This window comes from Tachysurus vachellii, chromosome 4 (assembly GCF_030014155.1).
Source record: "Tachysurus vachellii isolate PV-2020 chromosome 4, HZAU_Pvac_v1, whole genome shotgun sequence".
In the NCBI taxonomy this organism is placed as follows: domain Eukaryota; kingdom Metazoa; phylum Chordata; class Actinopteri; order Siluriformes; family Bagridae; genus Tachysurus; species Tachysurus vachellii.
Window position 1 is genome coordinate 21,577,577 of NC_083463.1, and position 23,250 is coordinate 21,600,826.

At 38.0% G+C, this 23,250-nt stretch overlaps 2 protein-coding genes across 6 annotated transcripts; one reads left to right on the forward strand and one right to left on the reverse strand.

The window, feature by feature from the left end:
- The first annotated feature begins 1,709 nt into the window (after positions 1-1,709).
- tcta (T cell leukemia translocation altered) lies at positions 1,710-4,440 on the forward strand. Its single transcript, XM_060868348.1, has 3 exons — positions 1,710-2,138; positions 3,384-3,438; positions 3,737-4,440. Exons 1-3 carry the CDS (start codon positions 1,928-1,930, stop codon positions 3,777-3,779), a joined length of 309 nt encoding a protein of 102 aa, XP_060724331.1. The 5' UTR covers positions 1,710-1,927; the 3' UTR covers positions 3,780-4,440.
- Positions 4,441-4,519: 79 nt separating this feature from the next.
- glyctk (glycerate kinase) lies at positions 4,520-12,168 on the reverse strand. Of its 5 annotated transcripts, XM_060868346.1 has the most exons (6): positions 12,112-12,168; positions 9,031-9,072; positions 7,686-8,050; positions 7,037-7,188; positions 6,656-6,831; positions 4,520-5,654 (listed from the first exon to the last, which is right to left on the reverse strand). In XM_060868346.1, the coding sequence occupies exons 3-6, from the start codon at positions 8,027-8,029 to the stop codon at positions 4,770-4,772; spliced, it is 1,557 nt and encodes a 518-aa protein (XP_060724329.1). In that variant the 5' UTR covers positions 8,030-8,050; positions 9,031-9,072; positions 12,112-12,168; the 3' UTR covers positions 4,520-4,769. The 5 variants fall into 5 exon arrangements, with proteins under 5 accessions (XP_060724329.1, XP_060724328.1, XP_060724326.1 ...); XM_060868345.1 differs by lacking the exon at positions 12,112-12,168 and having other exon boundaries at positions 9,031-9,147; XM_060868343.1 differs by lacking the exons at positions 9,031-9,072; positions 12,112-12,168 and adding an exon at positions 8,839-8,950.
- Between the last annotated feature and the right edge of the window lie 11,082 nt (positions 12,169-23,250).

Genomic DNA, 23,250 nt, shown 5'->3' on the forward strand with positions numbered 1-23,250 from the left:
GTAAGGTCCTTTTTTTGTAGAAGTGATGTAGATGGTGTTTTTCAAAAGACTGCTGCCTTTAAACACAACTAGATGATGTCTCCTCTTTTTGTCCTGCAATGACTTTCTGTCTTTTTTGTCTTTTGTCCTGCACTGTCTTGTTTGTCTTATCCGGCACTTTCTTTCTGTCTTGTCCTGCACTGACTTTTTGTCTTGTCCTGCGCTGTCTTTCTGTCTTGTCCTGCACTGTCTTTCTGTCTTGTCCTGCACTGACTTTCTGTCTTGTCCTGCACTGCCTTTCAGTCTTGTCCTGCACTGCCTTTCAGTCTTGTCCTGCACTGTCTTGTCTGTCTTGCCCTGCACTGTCTTGTCCTGCACTGTCTTTCTGTCTTGTCCTGCACTGTCTTTCAGTCTTGTCCTGCACTGTATTTCTGTCTAGCTCTGCACTGTCTTGTCCTGTACTGTCTTTCTGTCTTGTCCTGCACTGTTTTTTTGTCTTGTCCTGCACTGTCTTTCTGTCTTTTTTTTCTTGTCCTGCACTGTCTTTCTGTCTTGACCTGCACTGTCTTTCTGTCTTGTCCTGCACTGTCTTTTTGTCTTGTCCTGCACTGTCTTTCTGTCTTGACCTGTGCTGTCTTTCTGTCTTGTCCTGCACTGTCTTTCTGTCTTGTCCTGCACTGACTTTCTGTCTTGTCCTGCACTGACTTTCTGTCTTGTCTTGCACTGTCTTGTTTGTCTTGTCCTGCACTGTCTTTCAGTCTTGTCCTGCACTGTCTTTTCTGTCTAGTCCTGCACTGTCTTTCTGTCTTGTCCTGCACTGTCTTTCTGTCTTGTCCTGCACTGACTTTCTGTCTTGTCCTGCACTGACTTTCTGTCTTGTCCTGCACTGTCTTGTTTGTCTTGTCCTGCACTGTCTTTCTGTCTTGACCTGCACTGTCTTTCTGTCTTGTCCTGCACTGTCTTTTTGTCTTGTCCTGCACTGTCTTTCTGTCTTGACCTGTGTTGTCTTTCTGTCTTGTCCTGCACTGTCTTTCTGTCTTGTCCTGCACTGACTTTCTGTCTTGTCCTGCACTGACTTTCTGTCTTGTCTTGCACTGTCTTGTTTGTCTTGTCCTGCACTGTCTTTCAGTCTTGTCCTGCACTGTCTTTTCTGTCTAGTCCTGCACTGTCTTTCTGTCTTGTCCTGCACTGTCTTTCTGTCTTGTCCTGCACTGACTTTCTGTCTTGTCCTGCACTGACTTTCTGTCTTGTCCTGCACTGTCTTGTTTGTCTTGTCCTGCACTGTCTTTCAGTCTTTCTGTCTTGTCCTGCACTGTCTTTTCTGTCTTGCCCTGCACTGTCTTTCTGTCTTGTCCTGCACTGTCTTTTGTCTTGTCCTGCACTGTCTTTCTGTCTTGTCCTGCACTGACCTTTTGTCTTGTCCTGTACTGTCTTTTTGTCTTTCTGTCTTGTCCTGCACTTGTCCTTGTTTACCCCAGGTTGCACAGATGCACTTTATTTTAAATTGTAAATTTTGCTTTAATAGAATGACTTTAACACTCAGAACACTTAGTTTGTATAAAAATGGGTTAACTAGCCTTGCTGACTATCACCAAACCTGAATTAAAATGGCGGATTATCCGCATAAACAGCATAGATGTAGATATCTATGATAAACAGTGCATCATACATCCCATTCATAAGGATTATAGGAAAGGCTGTTTAACTCTCTATAACAAATAGGAGGCGCTACAGCGTGGCATCGTCTGTATTTTTTGCTGCCCGAAGAAGATGACTTTTGTTTTGTTTACCTTCACTGTCTAACAGATTCTTTGAAAATGACTAAACGTCCATTTACTGATGTTTGTTTATTTTTTTAATAGTCTCACTTCATCTAAACTGAGCCTTGCCCAGGTTGTGTGTGAAACCAACAGGGTTTATTGAACTAGCATTAGCTTTCCTGGCTAACATGGAGGAACCGTGGGATTTCGAGTTCCTCTCTCGCGTCGTGGACAGTTTAGTGTCATTTCTGGCCGAATTTGTGGACGACTGGCTGGCCAACGACATGAGAGTCGCCGTGTTCAAAATCCTTTTCAGCTGGCTCATCCTCAGTTTAATTGCCATACATTTCGCTTGGAAAGTTTACGGTAACAGAGTGAACGATATGTACTACAGGCAAGGTGAGAATCCGGCTAACTAAACTAAGTGCTTTGTTTATTCACTGGGAAGCAAACATCTCGGTTGACAAATATGTTTTGGGATTGTAGTACAAAATAGACATTATATGGATATTATAGACAGGACCAGCTTTGTGTAAGTGATGAAAAAAATCCAGCTTCAATGCCCAGCTACCAAAACCCAGAGCTGCTCAAGCTGGTAAGTTATTTTCCAACCTTCTTTCTATCTGCCTTGTTGTTGGTTGTGTAACTTTCTTTAAAACACTTTATCTACTATGTTGTACTAGTCATAGGAATTCAAAAACGGTTTCATTTCTACAATCTTTGTTTTGGTTTTGGTAGCTGGTCAGAACAAGCTGGATTGGTCAGTATGGAGGCCTTTTCAAATATAAAAAAACATAAATAAAAGTTTTCATTTTTGCCTTTCAGATTAGATTCTGTGCCGTCAACAAATGTTAAAAGCAGCTTGTTTGGTGTTTTGGTGAAACCTGTGTTTGTAAGAACAGTACACAGGATGGGATGAAGAAGTGATGTTGGGCTGATTTCTTACTAGCCCAGACTGGAGACTCATGCAGCTTATCAGTGATATTTATGTCATGCTGTTATACAGAGTGAAGCACACCCTAGGTATAGGTTTGATATATGATCTTGCTGAGAAACCCTTAAAATGTTATTAGGCATGATTAAGAAGGCGTGTGCCACACGTGTAAATGATGTGGATGATAATTACAATAACGAGTAATGACGAGGAAAATTAGGGGTCTCTTTACCGCAAGTACCGTTGAAAAAAGAGTAGACAGACTTAACAAAAATTGTCACACACAAAAGGATAGATGACAAAACTGCACACGCTCTATAATTCACAAATATACTCTTTACCATGTGCATATTTGGAGGAAACATGAGATGAACACAGTAACACAGTAGAACATTACAGAACGGAAAAGCACAAAACATGGAAATCACAAAGCCAGCTGTGTATATGTGTGTGTAATTTTAGTCATTCTTATAATGCCATTGTCAGTTAAACCTCATGATCAAATTGACAACCTCATGACATTGCAAAAACTTGATAGCCATCCCATCTCATATCATGAATATCTCTATTTGTAGACCTTTTAAATTAAAATTGCTGTTTTCTTCATCAGTGTAAATTATAGACATTAAAACCTTTCAAGCAAATTCTGGATTATACATATGAGAACTATTTTAGGATTATTTTGAAATCATTCCTTTTCGTTGATATAGGAACTGGGGGACAGAAAGGTGGCACACCAGATACAGCAACTCACCTGAGTGGATGGTAGGTGTCCAGACTTCTTTGTAGTGCATGTATTCTCAGATGAAATGTATGTATTCTTTACTTGGCTATCATGCTCTACATGGCAAACCAATGATTTGATTTCAGCTTTATTGATAAGTAAATGTGCAGTTTTTTTCCCCAGAGCTATATGAAACAAAAAAATTAAACATTTTAACTATACCAAGTATTGGTTTAATTATTTAGCATCCTAACTTTTAGTTTAGTTTAGTTATTACTACCGATCTTGTATTGTTCCCTAAATACTGTCTGACTTAAAGTCAATCTTTTTTCTGTTCAGGGAGAATGCTGCCAGAGAAATCCTAAAGTCACACCATGAGTGATGGGACCACGTTGACTAAGAATACCCAAGTCTCACTGTAACCACACTGCTGAAAGATAACAAAAAAACATTCCAGAGGTGCGCATATGAAGGCCTTGGAAGTCATGGTGATACTTATGGCCAGTGACCAGTTAGGTGGCTTGGCGAAAATTATTCGAAATGGCGTTTGAGACGTCTAGCGGCACTTTGTTTGAAAGACTCCGTAATTAAGTAAAATCTATGGATCCTGATATGTATTGAACTTCATGTCCATCCTTTCAGTTGCAAGCTTGTACATATAACAGTGAAGACCATATAGCTCTCCTAGTCTCAGCATGCTCGGGTTTTCAGCAAAACTAATACATTACCATTTAATTTATTTAAAAATATTTCGCATTACTTAACCTTCCAGCTGAGTCTGAACACAAAAGGGACCGAATTGACTACAACTATACATAATAAATAATAAAGTGATAATAATAATAAAGTGAATTTGTTAACTATTTTACACTCAACAGATGACCCAGAAAAACAATGCAGTGCTGTCTTATAAGCCTTACCGAAAATACTTCATAGGTGTATGCAAATAACTAACGTATTTGTCTGCAGGCTAACCAAGCGTTGGTTTTTGCAGAAAAACAGACTGTCTACCACGTCACACATCCCTATGCACTCTGAAGTGATAGCTATTGACACTGTTGTGAAAAACAATAAAAGGTCATTCTTACTGATGAGTTCTGTAATTATTTCTGGATATAAAAGTGGTTGTTTTCTTATTTATTGGTCACTCATAGAGCTATATTTTATAGTCACACCAAATATTTTATATATACAGGATTACTTGTTAAAACAATCATATGTAACACGTACCATATTATGAAAATAACCTCTTATTTTGATGGCACTAGGAACGTTTGATCCTCTCAATCCTAATACACAGATCTACCTTTTTTCTTAAGCCTATTTTTCATAAAGTTCATGACAAATCTCCAAACAAGTGGATTAATTATTGTTATTGTGGTGAGGGGAGTGGAGGCAGAATCAGCATATGAACATCCATTACATTGGTACCGGTAAGCCCTGGCAGAAGCAAATTCTGCCCTTTGGATAGGGATGAGAAAAATGTAAATGAATCATTGTTCTGAAGAAATTCATCAATGTCCAGTCCTTGACTTCTGGCCTTTGATGCTATGTTCCCATCAGTAACTGCTCCAGCTGCTTCAGTTGGTCCATCCTGACCATCAGTTCCACCACTGAGGAACATGGTCATGCTTTTTTCTGTTGCCCTGCTGAGTTCTAGCCCCACCCTCAGGGCTAGCTCTTGGTTCCTTCCACCTCTACCTTTCCCCAGTAGATGGACAGTGGGTTCACCTCCAGCCAGCAAGCATGTGGCCTGCCAGCTTTCCTGGCAGCCTGTTTCCAATTTATTTAATGTTTGGCAAAGTTCCCAGCTCCTCACCCCAACCTCTGGCCCAAGTTTAAGTATCTGATCTCTCAGCTCTGTAGACTCCTTCCCTGGGGAACAGGCGAAGCTAGACAACAGACCATAGAATTGGGCCACAGCTTGGACATTACCACACACCCCTGGAGATAAAATTACTGGTCGAAGGCCTAACTCTTTTGCTTTAAGGCTGGCACACTCCAGAGCAATAGTGTTGGAACCAATCACAGTATTTAGAATGTTGACTTGCTGTGGTTGATCCTTCAGGCTGCTTTTCTGTTGGGAAGCAATTTGATTCAGAACCTCTTTCACAGATAAAGGGAGAGTGGCAGAGAGGTTGTAGCGGTTCAGGATGGTCCAAACTGTCTCGACTGATGTCTCACTCCATACTGTTGGTCCACTGGCTATAAGATCTACTGGATCCCCAATGATGTCAGACAGAATCAGACCCACCACCTAACAAAAGGGCCAAAATGGAATTACATTAAAGAAAATAAAAGTATACCCTAATTTAATTGTTTGTTTTTTCTTATCAGGATCTAAAGAACATTTCTGTGGTCCTGACCATCTGTTGTTTAAAAAAATAACAACAACAAATCCCACAACAGATTCCAATATGTAGTTATTTTTCCCTCATCGTCATATCTCTAAGCTTTACATGGCCTTGAACTGAATTTGTTGTGATGTCCGCTCCTGGGAAAATTGGCAACTATCTTGAAGGTTCTCCATTGTATACAATCCTTTTCAATTTAGAACTTTACATTTTAAATTGTTTGGAAATATACAGAGTTTGATATATACTGTAGATATATTGTTTGCCATTATAGAGGTTATAGAAGCTAGATGCCCTTTCTTTTCATAGAGAAATAGAGAAAATGGATTTGCATATACATTTTATGTGTGTAAGTGTGTAAGTAAGAGAGAGAGAGTGAGAAATGGAGAAATACTTTATGCAGCAAAGCCAGATATTTGGTCAAAAATATAGCAACCACAACAAAAACCATGCAAGTGAACTCTAGGATAACACTAGATGGGCTGCATAATTTCACCCTAAATGCAAAACAGTGACTCATATTTGTCAATATTATAAACAAACCTCTGCCCAGAAGTGCATGTACACTTTTCTGAAATCAACAGTGGAAAATATATGACTCACTTGCATCATAAACAACAAGTCATAAGTCATAACGGTGAGACACTTCATCATTGTGGAAGTCACAGTAGTAAATGAATGAAAGACAAGCTCATATACCCTGGAGGTGTGAAAAAAACCCCCAACAATTTCTTTACAGTGAAATGCAGTGAAATGTATTGGATATGAATCTGATCTGGGACCACATTAAAAAAAAGAGGATTAAACATAAAAAAAATGTATCACAATCAAATCATTTTAATATGCTATATGAATGAATCATGTTTAATGGTTTTGTGGAAACAGTTATACAGTATAGACTTACCTGGGCAGGGTTTGCACAACGTGCTAGGCCTCCACCTTTCAGCAGTGACAAGGCTCGTCTCACTGTGTTTAACTCCTGAATTGTAGCCCCTGAAGCTGCTAGACGACGTGTCACTTCCTGTTTTTCCTGTAGAGTTACTGGAGGGACTGGAGCAGGTAATAAAGCTGAACCACCACCTACAAAAAAAGATATGCCAAATAAGCAAACAAACACATAAATACCTACAATGTCTATTACAAAATTTTCAAAAATAATAAAGAGCATCGAGAGCACACATTTTACATAAAATTCCACTCAAGTGGCAAACATGTTGTTAGTCACATTAATGTATACTCTTGGTTGAAGCTTGGATGCTGATTATAAAGTAAAAATGTTATTTACCTGATATGAGAACAAGCAGCAGATCTCGCTCAGTCAAGCTGCTTGCTAATTCCCGGATGCTCTCTGCCGATCTTTGGGCATCTGTGTCTGGCAGGTTGTGTTTAGCTCCTTCCATCACCTTGATTTTACTGCTGGAGTCTAGCAGCATATTCCTGAAATTATAGAAACGGTGCATCAAAGGTCGTATTAACACTGTGAATTGCAATTAAATATCTGTCCTTAACTGTAAATGTTTAGTCTAGCACAGCGGCTCATAAAGGACTGTTGTCAGAAACTTTTTTTTCCACTGGAAATCTTTTTGTACTATAAAGTTACACCTTTTACCACACGTATATTATTATTATTATTTTATTTAATTTTTAGTTAATTGTAGGTTGATGTGCTATATTGGAAAAATAAACATTAAAAATGAATAATGGAAATAGGTGAAAAAATACAAACAGGAATAGTGTCAATAAAATTAAATATAAAATAATAAATGCATTAGAAAATTATACTTTATATTCCAGTTAATTGGTTGTGAAGTCATTGTTTCATAATGAGAAGCTGTTGCTGTTGAAATGAAGCTGTTTTTACCCCATAATAAATATTGAGCTGTGCTCTAGATCCACCTTTTCAAATTAAAACAATAAATACAACGGATACCTACTGCTTCCTGTGATGTTGCAATGTTTCCTGGATTCCATGAGGCACACTAACTATCCCTTGAACCAGGTGATCTCCCACAATCCTCTCTGCCTCTGCAGCCATCCCCAGCACCGCTTTCCCAAATCCCACCAGATGCAGGTTATGACGAAGCTCAAAACGGTGCTCAGCCACCAGCAGCTCATCGCCCCGACGCTGTAGAGCTCTGCGCACTATGTTGTCCGGCTGCACTCCCTCTACAGCAGAAGCAAAGATGGCACGAGCCTGCTCTTCTAGTGAACACATGCTTCTGACCCGTAGAGGGCTCCAATGAAGAACAGAGCGAGAGAGGGTTAGGACTCGGGCCATGGACTGAACGATTCATCCACGCTGGTGGGAAAAAGGAGCCTCATATTTTAAACAATAAAGTTAAACTTCAGAAATGTCAAAAAAATGAGATGGATTATTACACATCATTATACAGAGTGCATCAAATAATACTTTTAACACTTGTAACAGTACGACACTATAATTACTTGGACTTTTTGTACAACATCCACTGCCTCGAACAGATTTTTCCTACAGCACATATTACATATATTGTACAGATCGCACTAAAACTGCAAAGATGCACAAACCTGCATTCATCTTCTATATTTTTAAATTGTCTATATAAATTTCCTTACTTTATAGGTTAATTCAATATTTTCTGTATTCTATACTTATTTTACTATTTTACGACTAAGATTTTTTAATCACCCTGCATAAACTGATGCCAGGTTACTTTGTTTAAGATTCATTTTGAAGCACACAAATCATAGCCAGCTCACTTACATAAAAGTTAAATTGAATTCAGAACTACTAACAACAAAAATTGGCACAAAACATAATCAAATGTAGCAAAACACCAGCTCAGAAATCAAGTGATAAAAAAGAAAGCTTTACTGTTAAGAAACTTGTTTTAATATCACTTTTTTTAATATCAATCCAGTAGTTTGAATTCTAAAGCAGTAGAGCTCCTACTGAGCAGCTGAGCAAATGACTAAGCTTCATGATGTTACAGACATATTGATTAATAGTGATTAATAAATGCAAACACCATCAAATAAACTGCATTGAACTAGATCACCTGATCGGCCATCATAAAATAGAAGCAAGTTCCTCATACAAGCACTTACCAGTACTACTGGGATTAAGGAAAAACTCTTTTTTCTAAGTGACACATACAATCAAAACTCTGCACTCAAAACAGTTCAATCACTCAGGCTATGTCCAAACTGCAGATCACTAAACCTGTTTACTGTGTGTATAATGATTGACTGTCGCTGGCCATAAGCCATGGAGGACAAACAGTAGGGTTGAATCATTACCTCATTCTTCGGAGGCCTCTTCAACCGCACTAGACAGACTGACTGTTGGACACACACACACACACACACACACACACACACACACACACACACACACACACACACACACACACACACACACACACACACACACACACCACACAGGAGGTCACTACAAAAGGTAAAGTGTTCTAAAGGTACAAGGACAGGACACTATTTTGAATTTATATTTAACCTATAACCATAGATTACAACTAGAACTACAATTTGTAAGTCCATAAATTTGTTATTTTCAAGAAATAAGTCATGATGTTGTGTCTTATAAGTGATACACCATTTTGGCAGTGTTAAGTTGGTTAAAGTAAATTATATTTCTGATTGTGTAATCAGTCAGAACAACTAGAAGTTTTTTTTGTCACAAATACATTACAGAAAAATGAAGTGCTTTAATACACTTATTTCTGCATGGGGTCAGAGCACATGGTCAACCATAATATGGCACCACTGGAGCAGAGTGGGTTAAGGTCCATGCAATCCAGACTTGCACAGAATATATGGCCAATAGAAACATTCTTCACATTTTTCACCATTGTTGCTGGTGTACTTGTAGCTGTCCTGCAAGTTTTACATCATCCTTTGCTATGTTTGTACCTTGTAGCATCACACTGACATTTTAATAAAAATAATCAGACACTGCCAGAACTGTCATCAACTGTCTTTGATTGCAATGCCATTAAATTTTAAAACTGGCATTTTATCAGTTATCTGTACAGATGTCCAATTTAGACGGACAGAAACTGAGTGTTGTGAGTTTGAAGTCATTATGCTGAGTAAGCTGTTCTTGCATTGAAGAACAGTTTTCCGTACAGTACATTGGCTGTTTCAGTCTTTCAGTGGATAGTCAGTAAACCCAGGCTGTGATGATTGGTTGTGCTATGTAAAATTTACCAACCAACTAATAAAAGGCATTTTAATTGATAGAACTGCAACCTTGTACTGAAATGATATTGTTTGATATCATAGCTACATTTGTAGTTAACTTGTATACAGATAAGGATCAGTCAAGATAAATGCTTTCCCACTTAATTGTTCATGTCATCTAGAAGTTCTGTCACATTTACTGGGAGTATAAATTAAACGACAGTGTGTTTGCTCTCATGAACAGTTTTGATGGAAATGAGAATATCTATAAGTTATATTTAATACATGACTGATGTGTAATTTATTATATTACTGTTTTATTACTTGGAAAAATTCAAGATGAAGAGTACGAAATATTGTGTTCTTATTTTTAATGTGCACTTTTATATACTGAAATATTTCCTCTAGTTTAACTATCAGTATTAAGGCAAACACATATAATCTGTAGGAATAACAATGAAAGCACTGTAACTGTGTGTAGTTGTAATGTTAACTGCATAAACTGGTTTCAGTGACTTAAATGTAACAGAAGCCATTTTATCATCACACACAAAATGTGTGTGTATGTATGTGTGTGCAGGCGGGGTCTACACAAAAAAGAGTACAGAACACTACACTTATAGAAAGCATTTTATCATCACACACAAAATGTGTGTGTGTGTGTGTGTGTGAAGGCAGGGTCTACACAAAAAAGAGTATAGGACACCACACTTATAGAAACCCTCTTATCATCACACACACAAAATTTGTGTGGGTGTTTGTGTGTATGTGTGTGTATATGTGTGTATGTGTATGAGCAGTGGTTCAACTCATATCTTAGAGACAGGTCTTTTTCTGTTGAGTTAGGTAAGTTTTCTTCATCTGTTGCTCCTATTACCTGTGGAGTGCCTCAAGGATCCATTTTAGGGCCACTTCTTTTTAATTTATATATGCGACCTTTGGGGGACATTATTAGGAGACACAATGTTTCATTTCATTTATATGCTGATGATACCCAGTTGTACATACCATTGAAAGCTGGCGATACCATTCAACCCTTATTGGACTGCCTTGGGGACATCAAGAAATGGCTGTCCAATAGCTTTCTTCGACTAAATGAAAATAAAACGGAAGTAATCGTCTTTGGCCCCCCTAAGTTGAGAAGTGGTCTTATAAACGAGCTTGGCAAGCATTTCCCCTCAGACTCCTCCCAGGTTAGGAATCTTGGTATCATTCTGGACTCTGAACTTTGCTTAACTAAGCAGATTAATACAGTTGTCAAGAACAGTTTTTGTCAGTTACGGATCATCTCGAGACTGAAATCTTTTTTAACTTTTAATGACCTGGAGAAAGTCATTCATGCTTTTATCACCTCCCGCCTTGACTACTGTAATTCATTATATTTGGGTCTTCCTGAGTCATCCATTGCACGCTTACAGATGGTACACAATGCAGCTGCGAGACTTTTGACCGGGGCAAAGAAAACAGATCACATTACACCAATTTTAGCCTCTCTTCATTGGCTTCCTGTCTATTTTAGAATTCAATTTAAAATCTTGTTGTTTGTTTTTAAAGCTCTTAATGGTCAAGCCCCATCTTATCTCACAGATCATCTTATTCCTTTTTCATCCACCAGATCTCTAAGATCTTCTGATAGAGCTCTCTTGGTTGTCCCTCGTTCACGCTTAAAAACGAAGGGTGATAGGGCTTTTTCTATTGCAGCCCCCCGTCTCTGGAACCAACTTCCACTGGACATTCGCCTTGCACCTTCCAGTACAACTTTTAAAGTTGAAAACATATTTTTATTCCTAGGCATTTTAATCGGATTTTGTCTATGTTCTATTGTTTTATTGTATCATCTGTTTTGTTTATTTTATGTTTAGTTTTTGACTTTGTTCAGCACTTTGGTCAGCTCTGCTGTGATAAATGTGCTATATAAATAAACTTTACTTACTTACTATGTATGTATGTGTGTGTGTATGTATGTATGTGTGTGTGTATGTATGTGTGTACTGTATATGCATGTGTGTGTTTGTGTGTGTGTGAGTGTGTGTGAAGGCGGGATCACAGGACAGAGGTCTACACAAAACAGAGTATAGGAGACATTACACTTATATTATTTAATACTATATTGTGTGTTTCGGCTTTGTGTTGCAGCTTTAAGCAGAAAACTAAAGGCTATAAACTGAACTCTAAACTGACCTGTAGGATTTCAGCCGTTCTTCTGTTTGCAATATAGCGGTTTGTAAACATACACATCACTTCCGGAACAAAACTATCACTGTTAAAATAAAAGTTTAGAAAAGTATAGAGGATTGGGACGGGTTTTGTATATGATTTTGTGATTGTAATTACGATTAGAAAAACCCCAAAAGTGTAAATAATAAAAAGCTCTAAACATACGATATAACACTATTAAGGAACGTGTTATTCACATTTTAAGTAGCTATACGTATTGACCACAGGGCGGCGCTGTTATACCTTCCCAGGTAGCATACTGACTTTGGTCCTCCATAAGAATGACAGCTGTCTCCCTTCCAGTGGTGTGACATTTTAACAGCTAGAATAATTGCTTACAGAGTGTCCAGTATTGTGCAGAATTACATAAACCAATATTTCCCAGCAGTAAACAGTAATAAACTAAGCAACGTCCTTATTTGGTAGGTCAAACCAAATAAAAATCTATAGTAGCCTTAGATTTAGGAATCATTTGTTCAAGTTTAGGAAACCTGGCTGGTAAGTTTTAAGTACTGACTTTTACAGTACTATACCTATTCTGTATGGCTACTAAAGGACAAGCGCACACCTAATAATCTGTTTTTACTGACCCCCTACCACACTTTCCCCTCTCTTAGCTTGCTTCACCTGAGAATGTGATGAGGATTGCTTCACATGGATAGCCTAAAGACTGCTGAGAGATTGCTCTGGATGGTCTCATCTGAATAGCCTAAAGGCTGCACTTACTGAAAACAGTTTAAGCTCAAGTCTAATACATTATTCAGAGTCTAGCTTCACTCGGACACTATAAAATTAAATCAATGACAACATTCATTATGCACAGCTAGTTGTTGTTCTGGGAGCAATAACATGAGGCAAGGTAGGGGGTAAGAGCTCATCTACAATCTCACATATTTGGAATTCCATGGAAGAAATAAAAAACAAATAAATAAATAATAAAATAATTTTGATAAAGATAATATGCAATAGATGGGTTGGTACCCTGTTCAGGATGTCCCCTGCTTTGTGCCCTGAGCCCCTGGGATCGACTATAGTCTCATCACGTCGCTGTGCAGGATAAGGGGTAAAGACAATGGATGGGTCCAGGGTTAAATGGATTATATGCTACAATACATAAACAAAGCAGCAGCATTTAGCAGGTAGCATTGCTTCCTGACAGCCCACCCTATTCCTGCCTCACACATAGTGTTCCTGTGACAGGCTGTGAATCCACCACAACCCTGACCAAGGATAAAGCAGTTACTGAAGATAATGTAAATGTTAAACAAATAAAGAATGAATATTATAGAAAATAAATGTAATTAAATAATTTCTGCAAAAATCAATCCAAACATGTTAAGCTAGTACATTTTAGGCAATATTTTTTTTAACAATCTTATGTGAGCTACAGCCATAACCTTAATAAACCTAATATAGTTTGGGAAGAATTAGGCCTGCAAATGTTCATGCTTGGATTGACACTGTATCTGAATCTGGGTTTGAAGCCAAGATGCTTGCTGTGCAATGTTTCTTACTCATGGATAAATAATGCACATTGATTTATTCTTATTTTGCTTTAATGCTCAGATGAGGGGATATTACAAGACTAGAGTCTCACATTCTCACAACTTGTTCTCGAATGTTATACATCTAGCAGCAAAGACCACAGCCAAGCTTCACAAAGTGCTTGTTTTTTCTGATTTAATGTGAGTTGAGTGATTAGTTTCTCTGTGATGACTTTTCCGCCCGCAAACTGATTAATGCATTAATTTTAAAGCAATTGTGGTATGCAGGTATGGATATGACAAGGAGACAACTGATTTTAGCTGGAGTTGACAGAGATTGAGCTATGAGCCATGAAGACTTAAAAAGAAAAAAAAAAGAACAAAGGTGGCCTCAAATCAGTATGGGGCTATATTTGGCTTTCCTCTAAGAGCTTAGTTCTTATTCTCCATAAATGACAAAGATGTATCGCTTCTCTACGTTCAATTAGATCTCCTCTCTTTTTCATTATAACGGCTATGGAGAATAATGGTAACTGGAAAGGATGGAAACAGAATTAGACACTGCTACCACTTTGTCTTGCTCAGGTTAAGATTCATCTTCATGGGGCTTTTCCTCTATGGTACCAGTTTGCTCTTATTATTCCATTAGCCTACAGCAGAAATTGTGCAAGCTCATAATACTCTCCACTGGTGACCTTATTGGCTGTGTTCAGACTATTCTAAAGCTTCTACTGTAGGTGTGATTTATTTTAATAAACTCATTGCACATTATATATACTTTTTTTTTTTTTGGCTCTTGATTGTTTCCTGTTTCACTTTATGCGCAATATGTTAGGAAACAAAAAATGAGGATGGCTCAAAACTGAGAAAATGATGAAAGGATTTCCTTCCTATGTCTGGAAACCAATTAATAAACAGAAATAAATGCACTTCAGCATGCCATTCTGATGGAAATTTTTTTGAAAATTCTTGTTCTAGCAACTAATAAAACAAATTTGGTTATGGTCATGGTGGCTAGCTCATTAAAGCAGTTCAGGACCAGCAGCAACCAGCTTCGACCAGCATTCAGTGTAATCTAAGCTTTTTTGTACTGTACAAATACACCTACTAACTATCTAGTAAATCTAAAAAATAACTTTAAGTTCAAACTTATTCACAGGAAGCCAGTTCCATGCATAGATAGTTCCTGATTGTTTAATTTGGCTTACAGAGCTCAGGACAGCCACAGAGACATCTTGTACTATCTATTTACTGATGGCTATTTATCAGTCACAAGGAAAGAGGGAATTTACAGAATGATGCATTGGTTTCTACAAAGTTTCAGAAGCTACAAAGTATGGAAATAGGGCAAGATTTTGTGATGTAGAAAAATGAAACTAAGAAAACATCATGTCAGATATTTTTCAATCTTTAGTGGGCTAAATGAATATATGGAAAATAAGTACAAATGTGTTAGGATACCTTTTTACTAATATGTTGTTTAAGCACGCTTTTCTTGTAATACAGCACTAAGGTTTCGGATTTGATTTAGATCTAATTTGTTGAGCTTCTTCTTCTGAAGCCATTCCTTTCTAACATTCAACCCTACATGTTGAGATTGCTATTTGTAGCTATCCATGATTCCCAAAAAACACCCTCATAGCATGATGCCACCACTACCACCAAGTTTCTGGGTATCATGTATCTTTTTGTTGTGTACCTTGTATTTTTTGTCAAAATATCTATCAATTATGGACAATTTTGCAATTGTCAAAAAAAAGCAGCTTTGCAGAAATATATAAAATCAGAATATAAATTCTAATATTTTAAATTTATCCTTAAGGAAAAAACTCCCTGTGAAGATATGAGGAAGAAAGGAATCAGACTCAAAAGGGACCCAATCCTCTATATAATCTCACTGAGTTTGGATGTGATTGTTTAATTCTGAGTGCAATTACATGGTCCATTATAAAAGACTGCTGACACTTATGTAACCAGTGGATTGTGAGATTTTGATTTCACTTTCTTTCATTGGAATGTTTTTGGTCGTTGAATCACAATCGGGGTGGAAAAAGATTTACATGGTTAACATGACTTCATTTTTTACATCTCATCTCAAATATGCAATTTTAACAACTTTGTGTCAACTTTTACATCTAGATTTTATAAACTACCTTTCTATTCTGCTGAAATGAAAGACAGAAATATGTATAAAATATAAATTAAATATTAAATGAGGATGAATGCTCTTATCTCTATGTACAGATAGCAAAGTCTGGTAGCATCCAGATGCCAGGATTACTTCCCATGTTGATTGACTCAAACCACAAATTACCACTAGCACTCTGTCTATAAAAGTCACTAAAAACAAAAACCTTTATGGTCTGTGGCCTTAGAGCTATTAGAGAACAAACATGTTTTTAAAGCCTTCTCTGTCAGTACTCATAAGCTTAAGAGTCTGATTTCATTTGTCATCCCTTTGCCAATTATTCTTGCTTTTCTTAGTAGCCTCATGTGGAGCCTTTACGTCAAGTACTTTATAGAACCTGGATCCTATGCTGGTAATCCACAGGGAGTATCAACTCAGAATCTCTCTTGAAAGAGAAAGAGAAAAGAAAAGTTACATTTTATTAAAATGTCACTGAATGACATGCAAGTGCATAAATAAAAATGTTCTTTACATTTAATATTAACAAAATAAGAAAAGAGAATGTCTAAAACAGAAAGTGCTGATACAGGTTATAAGGCACTGAGATTCCACTTGCTTTACTCCTTAATCGTGTGTAAGAAGAGTTGGGTCTATTATTGAGGTTTTCTTAAAAATGAGTGTAGCAGACAAGGGTAGATTAGAAGAAAGGAGACAAGGTTAGAAAACACGGAAACAAGTGAAGGAATTAGGAAAGAAAAATGACCGTTAGATAATATAGGCAGCAAGGTAGGTAGGTAGGTAGGTAGGTATGTAGGTAGGTGAGTACAGAGAGCAAGTACATCAAAATAAATAGTTTTGGAATAGAAATAAACATAACACATTATAAACTGCTTCACTGTTATAGAAGTGCCAACAGGGGACACCTGAGGCTGATGATCTGCTTGGGCAGTTGCTGCGGGTGATCTGCTGCTAAGCAACTAATGCATCATTTCTCACATGAATTGAGTGTGAGAGCATGCAACTGGGACAAGTCGGAGGACATTCTCTGATGTTTTTCCGGAACAAGCTCCATGAACTTTGCCGTTTCTTAGAAATGAGATGGTTAGAAAAGTAAATTAGAGAACATAATGTGGTTAAAGGTTTGCTGAAGATATATGGAGTAGCTGCCTGATGAATGATAATGATGTGCTATAAAGGCTGCTGCTGTACTACTTTGTCTTATACTCACTTGAACATACTTGAATTTAGAGTAATGAAATAAGCATAATAACTGGAATAACTTTAAATTAGGGATAAGGGAGTTTTTTTAGTGTTACAAGGGAAAAGCACAGAAAGTATCATGAGAGCATTTTCTCCAGTGTACACAAGTTACTATTTGCTCTATTTTGACTATCATGCTAATTTGAGAGACAGTCCCTCCAGGATTCAGAATAATTTAAGATTCCTGTGATCACAGACAGTAACACAAAATCACTCAAGCTCTACAATATTCACATGAACATGCAATTTATCAAAATGACAGTATATTTCCATAGTTTTGATTGTGTGACAGGCAAACATGAGTGCATCAAACCTCATCACATAAAATAATTGCATATGTGTCTTTACTAATAGCAGTTTTAAAAGAAGAATCTTTTGCTTGCAATTTTAACAATTTCTAAAAAATAAAAAAATAAAAATAAAATATATATTTTTGTGTTTTTTTTTCTCAGTTAAAAGATTTCTGAACTTTTCCTGGCCACTTGCCTAAATGGTTAATAGGCCTGGTACTGCTAGGAAGTAAAGTCGGTGAAACTCATTTTATTAAACTAGAAGCAAAACAGATTCTTCTTCTGCACATTGCAGTGCAATGGTCTGTCGACAAGGGTAGCGTTTTAAAATTATTTCTAAAGTGCAAACAAACCACAATATTTTACTGCTTCCTGAGAGCCCCACACAGAAGTTCCACTCTGTCTGTTACTATATGCTTTTCTGCTGCTTGTGCTAGAACTTTCTAACATGAACATTGTGTGAGTTATTTACTTTGCTGAGAAGACGCTGTTTGTCAATCAGTAGGCGATGCATGCTCGCACCCACACAGTCCCGATCAGGTAGAAAAGAGGGACTTTTGTGGCTTTTAGCTGTAATTATATTGTAGTTTATATATATAGAGAGAGATCTCACACTGAAAACCAGTAAACTAGACGTTAATGTCAGCTAAATACCAGGCGAGCACAGAAGTAACAAAAACAACTACAAAGTCAAATAGAATCACAGCAATCATAGTACGTATTTGAGTAATAATGGACCATTTAGTGGGAATTGCCCTGCCCTCATGTTCAGTGAAATGAAACCAAATAGGTATTTATTGTTAATTCTCCATATATCGATACACATTCAACAGAAATGTTTTATCTCCAGGACAATGGTGTAACGTAAACTGTGTACTGATCGGCATTGCACTGTGAACGCTATTGTATTTTATTGTATTGTATTGTGTGTCTTGCACTATTTTCTGACTTGCATTTTCTGCTCACATTTGCACACATACACTTTATGTAGTACTGTACTGTAGTACACTTAGCTCTGTGTTTTATGTAGCTCTGCAATTTTTGTAGCACCATGTTCCTGGAAAAAACGTTGTTTCATTTCACTGTGTTCTGCACAAGCGTTTAAAATAAGTTTTTCGGACTCTTGAAGACAGAACAGAAGTAAAGTACACTACCTAAAGTGCAAATACGCAACAGTGTACTAGCAGTGCAAGGCAATAAATACACAGAAGAAAATATGCAGAACGAGATTAAAGATTTTATTTAACATATACACAATGATATTCAGAATGGCTTGCAGTTAAATGAAAACTCGGCCTCCTCTTTCATAGACTGTGCATACACAAAACTAAATTAAAAACAAGCCCGAACAGAAAAAGAAATAATATAAAAGAAATAGAATATTGATGTGCAGTTATGTTACATGCAATACAGTGAGAGACAGTGCAGTGACAACAGAACAGAAGTGTTGTGAAAAGCTGTGACAATGATGGACTAAACTACTGGACACTGTAGAAGTTCTTGTCATTCTTATAAATAGAAAGTATCTATTGCAACTTTGTATAGTCTGGTGTTCAGTGGTATTGAGTCATACTTGGTTAGGGCTTTGATTAGTCCAGGTAAGCTTTTTGGGAGGCAGCAAGGTGTTGAGTAACGTGAATGCCTCAGGTGTTTTGTTAAGTTTTGCCTGAAGGCAGGAGGTTGAAGAGTCTTTACAATAAGTATGAGGGTCATCTGCTGTGCTGGTGGTGTTGCAGATGCAGAGGTTGTTGTATTAAGTGTTGATGGTGGGTAGAGGGACCAGAATGATCTTTTCAGCAGTTTTTCAACTGTAGGGTCTTGTATGCAGTTCCCCTTCCTATTTGCACTTTTGCTTTATCATAACCCAGGCCAGGGGGGCACGGTGGCTTAGTGGTTAGCACGTTCGCCTCACACCTCCAGGGTCGGGGTTCGATTCCCGCCTCCACCTTGTGTGTGTGGAGTTTGCATGTTCTCCCCGTGCCTCGGGGGTTTCCTCCAGGTACTCCGGTTTCCTCCCCCGGTCCAAAGACATGCATGGTAGGTTGATTGGCATCTCTGGAAAATTGTCCCTAGTGTGTGATTGCGTGAGTGAATGAGAGTGTGTGTGTGTGCCATGCGATGGGTTGGCACTCCGTCCAGGGTGTATCCTGCCTTGATGCCCGATGACGCCTGAGATAGGCACAGGCTCCCCTTGACCCGAGGTAGTTCGGATAAGCGGTAGAAGATGAATGAATGAATGAATAACCCAGGCCAGACAGGCCCTTGCTGTGTGAAAGCTGAATGCTGCATTGCCATCAACTCAAGGCAGTGTCTTGGATTTTCAGTATCGAGTGCACTTCAGCAGGCATCTATGGTTTCTGCTTTGCATTTGTGGTGATGGCATTGAAGGATTTCACATCATCTATGCACTTACTGATGTAGCCTGTCACTCATAGTAAGTATTACTCCAAGATTGAATATATTCCAGTCTGTTCAATCAAAAAAGCCATGTGATTGCACCCTCAGAGCTGGTTGTCACTATTACATTACAGTTTGGTATGTTTCAGAAGTGGCCTGAATGTGATAGTGGGTCCTACAGTATTATCAGGAATGGGCTAAACAGAGCCACAGCCACCAGAAATATTTATGTGACTTAACTTGCATCCAAGGAAATAAAAAATTAAAATAAAATATCGTAAAGGATTAATCTAGATAAAGAGAATAGATTAAAAAAGGAAACTACTAACCACTCTGGGAATTTCACCCACGGAATTTTTGCCCATGAACAGGTTCCCCACCAAAGGCAGAACAGAACATGGAGACATGTGTTTTGGTTCCTAAATACAAAACTATTGTATTATTATAGGCAAACCACACAACACAATAAAAACTGTTGGAGTCACAAGTGAGTGAAATTTACACCAAACTATGACAGCACAAAATTCTACTTACGATGCTGGAGCCTACACCAAAGTTTGAAAATTAAAAAAATTATGCTGATAGATGTAGGAAATTACACCCATTGATGACATCACAGATGTCGAGCATCCTGCTCCAGTCTTTAGGACAATAGCTAAATGTGTGTGTGTTTAGTTTGGAACAGACATGGAACTAGGTGAATTGATCCTTTTTGTAGTTCTATCTTCTTTAAACTTTAGTGGGTCATTTGTTGTCTTCATGGATGGTCTACATACTTGCTGTTTGCACTATTATGAGAGACCAAAGAAAAAAAGAGAAAAGAAAATAGGAGTGTTAAAAAAATGAACAATTACATTTAACATACAAAAGAAGGTTAGAAGCAACAGTCTCTCTGACTACTAACTAAATGGTGTCTATACTATAGTCTTTAAACAGCACACGGTAAACTGAAACTAACACAGTGGCTAATAAGAACATTTAAGAGTAATAATAATAAGAGTATTTAATAATTCCAACATTGTGTCTCCTGCTGATACATTAGTGTAGCAGCACAATACACACTACCATATCAGAGTCCTTACAATATTTGGCCAGAAGGGGTCCTATGGTGATTCCTTTCCATGTGCCCTTCCCATAGGAACACATGGGTTACAGCCATTAATTACATGTGTATACCTATAGAGACCTAAATAGTAGGTTTTCCTGACATTGTTACATTGTAAACTCACATCAAGTGATGCATCAGTGAAAACTGCTGAGTATCTAGAAGCAGTATGTATTCAAAGAAATGTAGTAAAGACATGTATTCAAAGAATGCGTAGGGCCCATGAATATGAATGAACTTTAATTAATTGAACATAATGTACTAGAAAAAGGTGTTGCCCCACATTCTTTCATAAGACACCTATAGTTATTTCTATGGTGATTTTAGCTTCCAAGAATTTCCATAGCACAAAGCAGTAAATCACAATTTACATAATTTATTATTTGGAAGATTATATTATTTTAAGCACAAAAAGATAATCTTAATATTTTAACTTTATGATACTTTTGGGAAGTTGGGACTATCTGTTTATAATGAATTATTTATTCATTTGTGTAACATTTATTCAACTCACAACCTAAAAAGGCAAGTTCAGTGTTACAGTATGTAAAAGTCCAGAAAGTGTCCTTTAATACACCTTTAATTATTAAAGAAGCATGTTCACAGTCAAACGCTTATGCACCCAAAGCAGCATGATAACATGTGGGCAGCAGAACAGACATTGAAAGAATGGTCTCTGTAAATGTAACAAATTGTTCATATTGATCTCAAGGATCACTACACTGTGTTTTATGTCAGTGCATGGTATTAAGTCCCCGATCGAGGGTCATTTTTAGTAGCTGGAGTACAGGATATTCTTATCTACGGACAGTGAATATAGCTCATTTGAAGGTGTTAAAACTGTCCTCCAAGTGAAAAAGGGCATCAAAACACAAACATGTTTTATGTAATATATTTGAATATTGAAAATATTATATTAAGAATAGAAAATATAGTTTTTTTGATCTGAAATATGTTTCTATAAGTTAAGAGTCTTTAATAAACACAGAAACACACCAACAGTCATGGAGTGAATGCAAAAGCCTAGTCAGGGAACAGACCAATAATCTACACACAGGCAAACAGAGCGATACAGCATAGGCAGAAATCAAAGTCACAAACAGTTCAATAATCCAGAGACACAGGCAAACAGAGGAATACAGGGTAGGCAGAAAACAAAGTCCAATAATCCAAATCACAGGCACAAACAACACCGTGGAGCAGGCAGAGAAGATAACAGGAAACTGGCAGGGTCAAACCAAGCAGGCAGTGGGAGGACAGGCAGGGTGAAATCAGGCAGGCAGTAGTGGAGGAGACAAGATCAGCAAAGGAAGAATAGGGAGTCAAACCATGCAATGTAAGAAGGAACAGAAATGAAAGCAAGATGACTAGTCAGGAGCGTAATCAACAGACTTGCAAGCTTGAACAGGCCAAAAGACTCTGTGAAACCTGAGCAAAACTGGACAGGTTTGAGTACCTTGGAGATGTGGAGTAGGCCGATGAAGTGTTGGGCAAGCTGCAGGTAGAGGTAGCCAAATGGATAACTCTTGGGGCTTTCCTGTTGAGACAGATGAGGAAATGGGCCACATAATTGCGGAAGGGAGGACCACCACAATCATTGCTGGAGGATTGAAAGAGTGCAAAGGGAACTGGGACCACAGGTAGTCAGGAATAAAGACTCATCCCTCTGTCTGAAGTTGGAAGGTTGGATGTGGGTCATTAAACCATCTTCTTGATGTCTTGGCGGAGGGCTCAGACAGTGACAGAGAATGGGAGGATGTGGATTGTGGTGCACTTCTCTGCCATTCTATTTGCCATTCATGGTTCATGGGTGATAAGACAAGGAAAAGTTGAATTGCCTGAAGAAGAAGAAGGCCCAAAAGCCCTGTCTAGGATTCAGTCTCTTGGTTGTTTGAAGGTACTCCAGGTTTTTGTATTTTTTCCAAACCAGGTAAGTTTGGTATGCTCCATCCAATGGCACCACTTCTAGAGTGCAAGCTTGATGGTGACCAGCTTGCATACATCTCATCCTTCACATACGTATGGTTCTGGAAGAGGTACTGGAACATGGATCAGATGCAGGGTGTGTGTTTCTCCAGGGAGCAATTAAGATAATTTATAGTTATGCAAACATGAAGCGGTTGAGCAACAGACAAGTACAAGTAGCCGTGGTGCGGTGTGGTGACAGGTAAGAGGCCAATGGAGAGCATATGCGCGGTGTGGAGGCAGACTCAGGCCTTGCTGAACACCTGGCTCAGGTCATGGTAGATGGCAGGAATGGAACTGCGGTGGTCTGTAACTGATGAAGGTCTGGGGTAGCAGGTTTGAGACGGTGGCTATAGCAGTGGGCTCCCCATTTTAGGACTCAGCCACTGGACCAGTCGATGTGAGGTTTGTGCTTAACCCTTTCCACCCTGCCCACGACAGAAATTATAAATCCTTTTCTTAAGCATACAAAGC

What these genes read in the sequence shown, in the direction of transcription:
- glyctk (XM_060868346.1), bottom strand. Translation starts at nt 8,029, where the DNA reads ATGGCCCGAGTCCTAACCCTCTCTCGCTCTGTTCTTCATTGGAGCCCT. An exon ending in GCTGCTTGTTCTCATATCAG is followed by an intron (nt 6,832 to 7,036) that starts GTAAATAACATT and finishes CTTTTTTTGTAG; the next exon opens with GTGGTGGTTCAGCTTTATTA. An exon ending in GTTGTGCAAACCCTGCCCAG is followed by an intron (nt 5,655 to 6,655) that starts GTAAGTCTATAC and finishes CCCTTTTGTTAG; the next exon opens with GTGGTGGGTCTGATTCTGTC.
- tcta (XM_060868348.1), top strand. Translation starts at nt 1,928, where the DNA reads ATGGAGGAACCGTGGGATTTCGAGTTCCTCTCTCGCGTCGTGGACAGT. An exon ending in CGATATGTACTACAGGCAAG is followed by an intron (nt 2,139 to 3,383) that starts GTGAGAATCCGG and finishes TCGTTGATATAG; the next exon opens with GAACTGGGGGACAGAAAGGT. An exon ending in GCAACTCACCTGAGTGGATG is followed by an intron (nt 3,439 to 3,736) that starts GTAGGTGTCCAG and finishes TTTTCTGTTCAG; the next exon opens with GGAGAATGCTGCCAGAGAAA.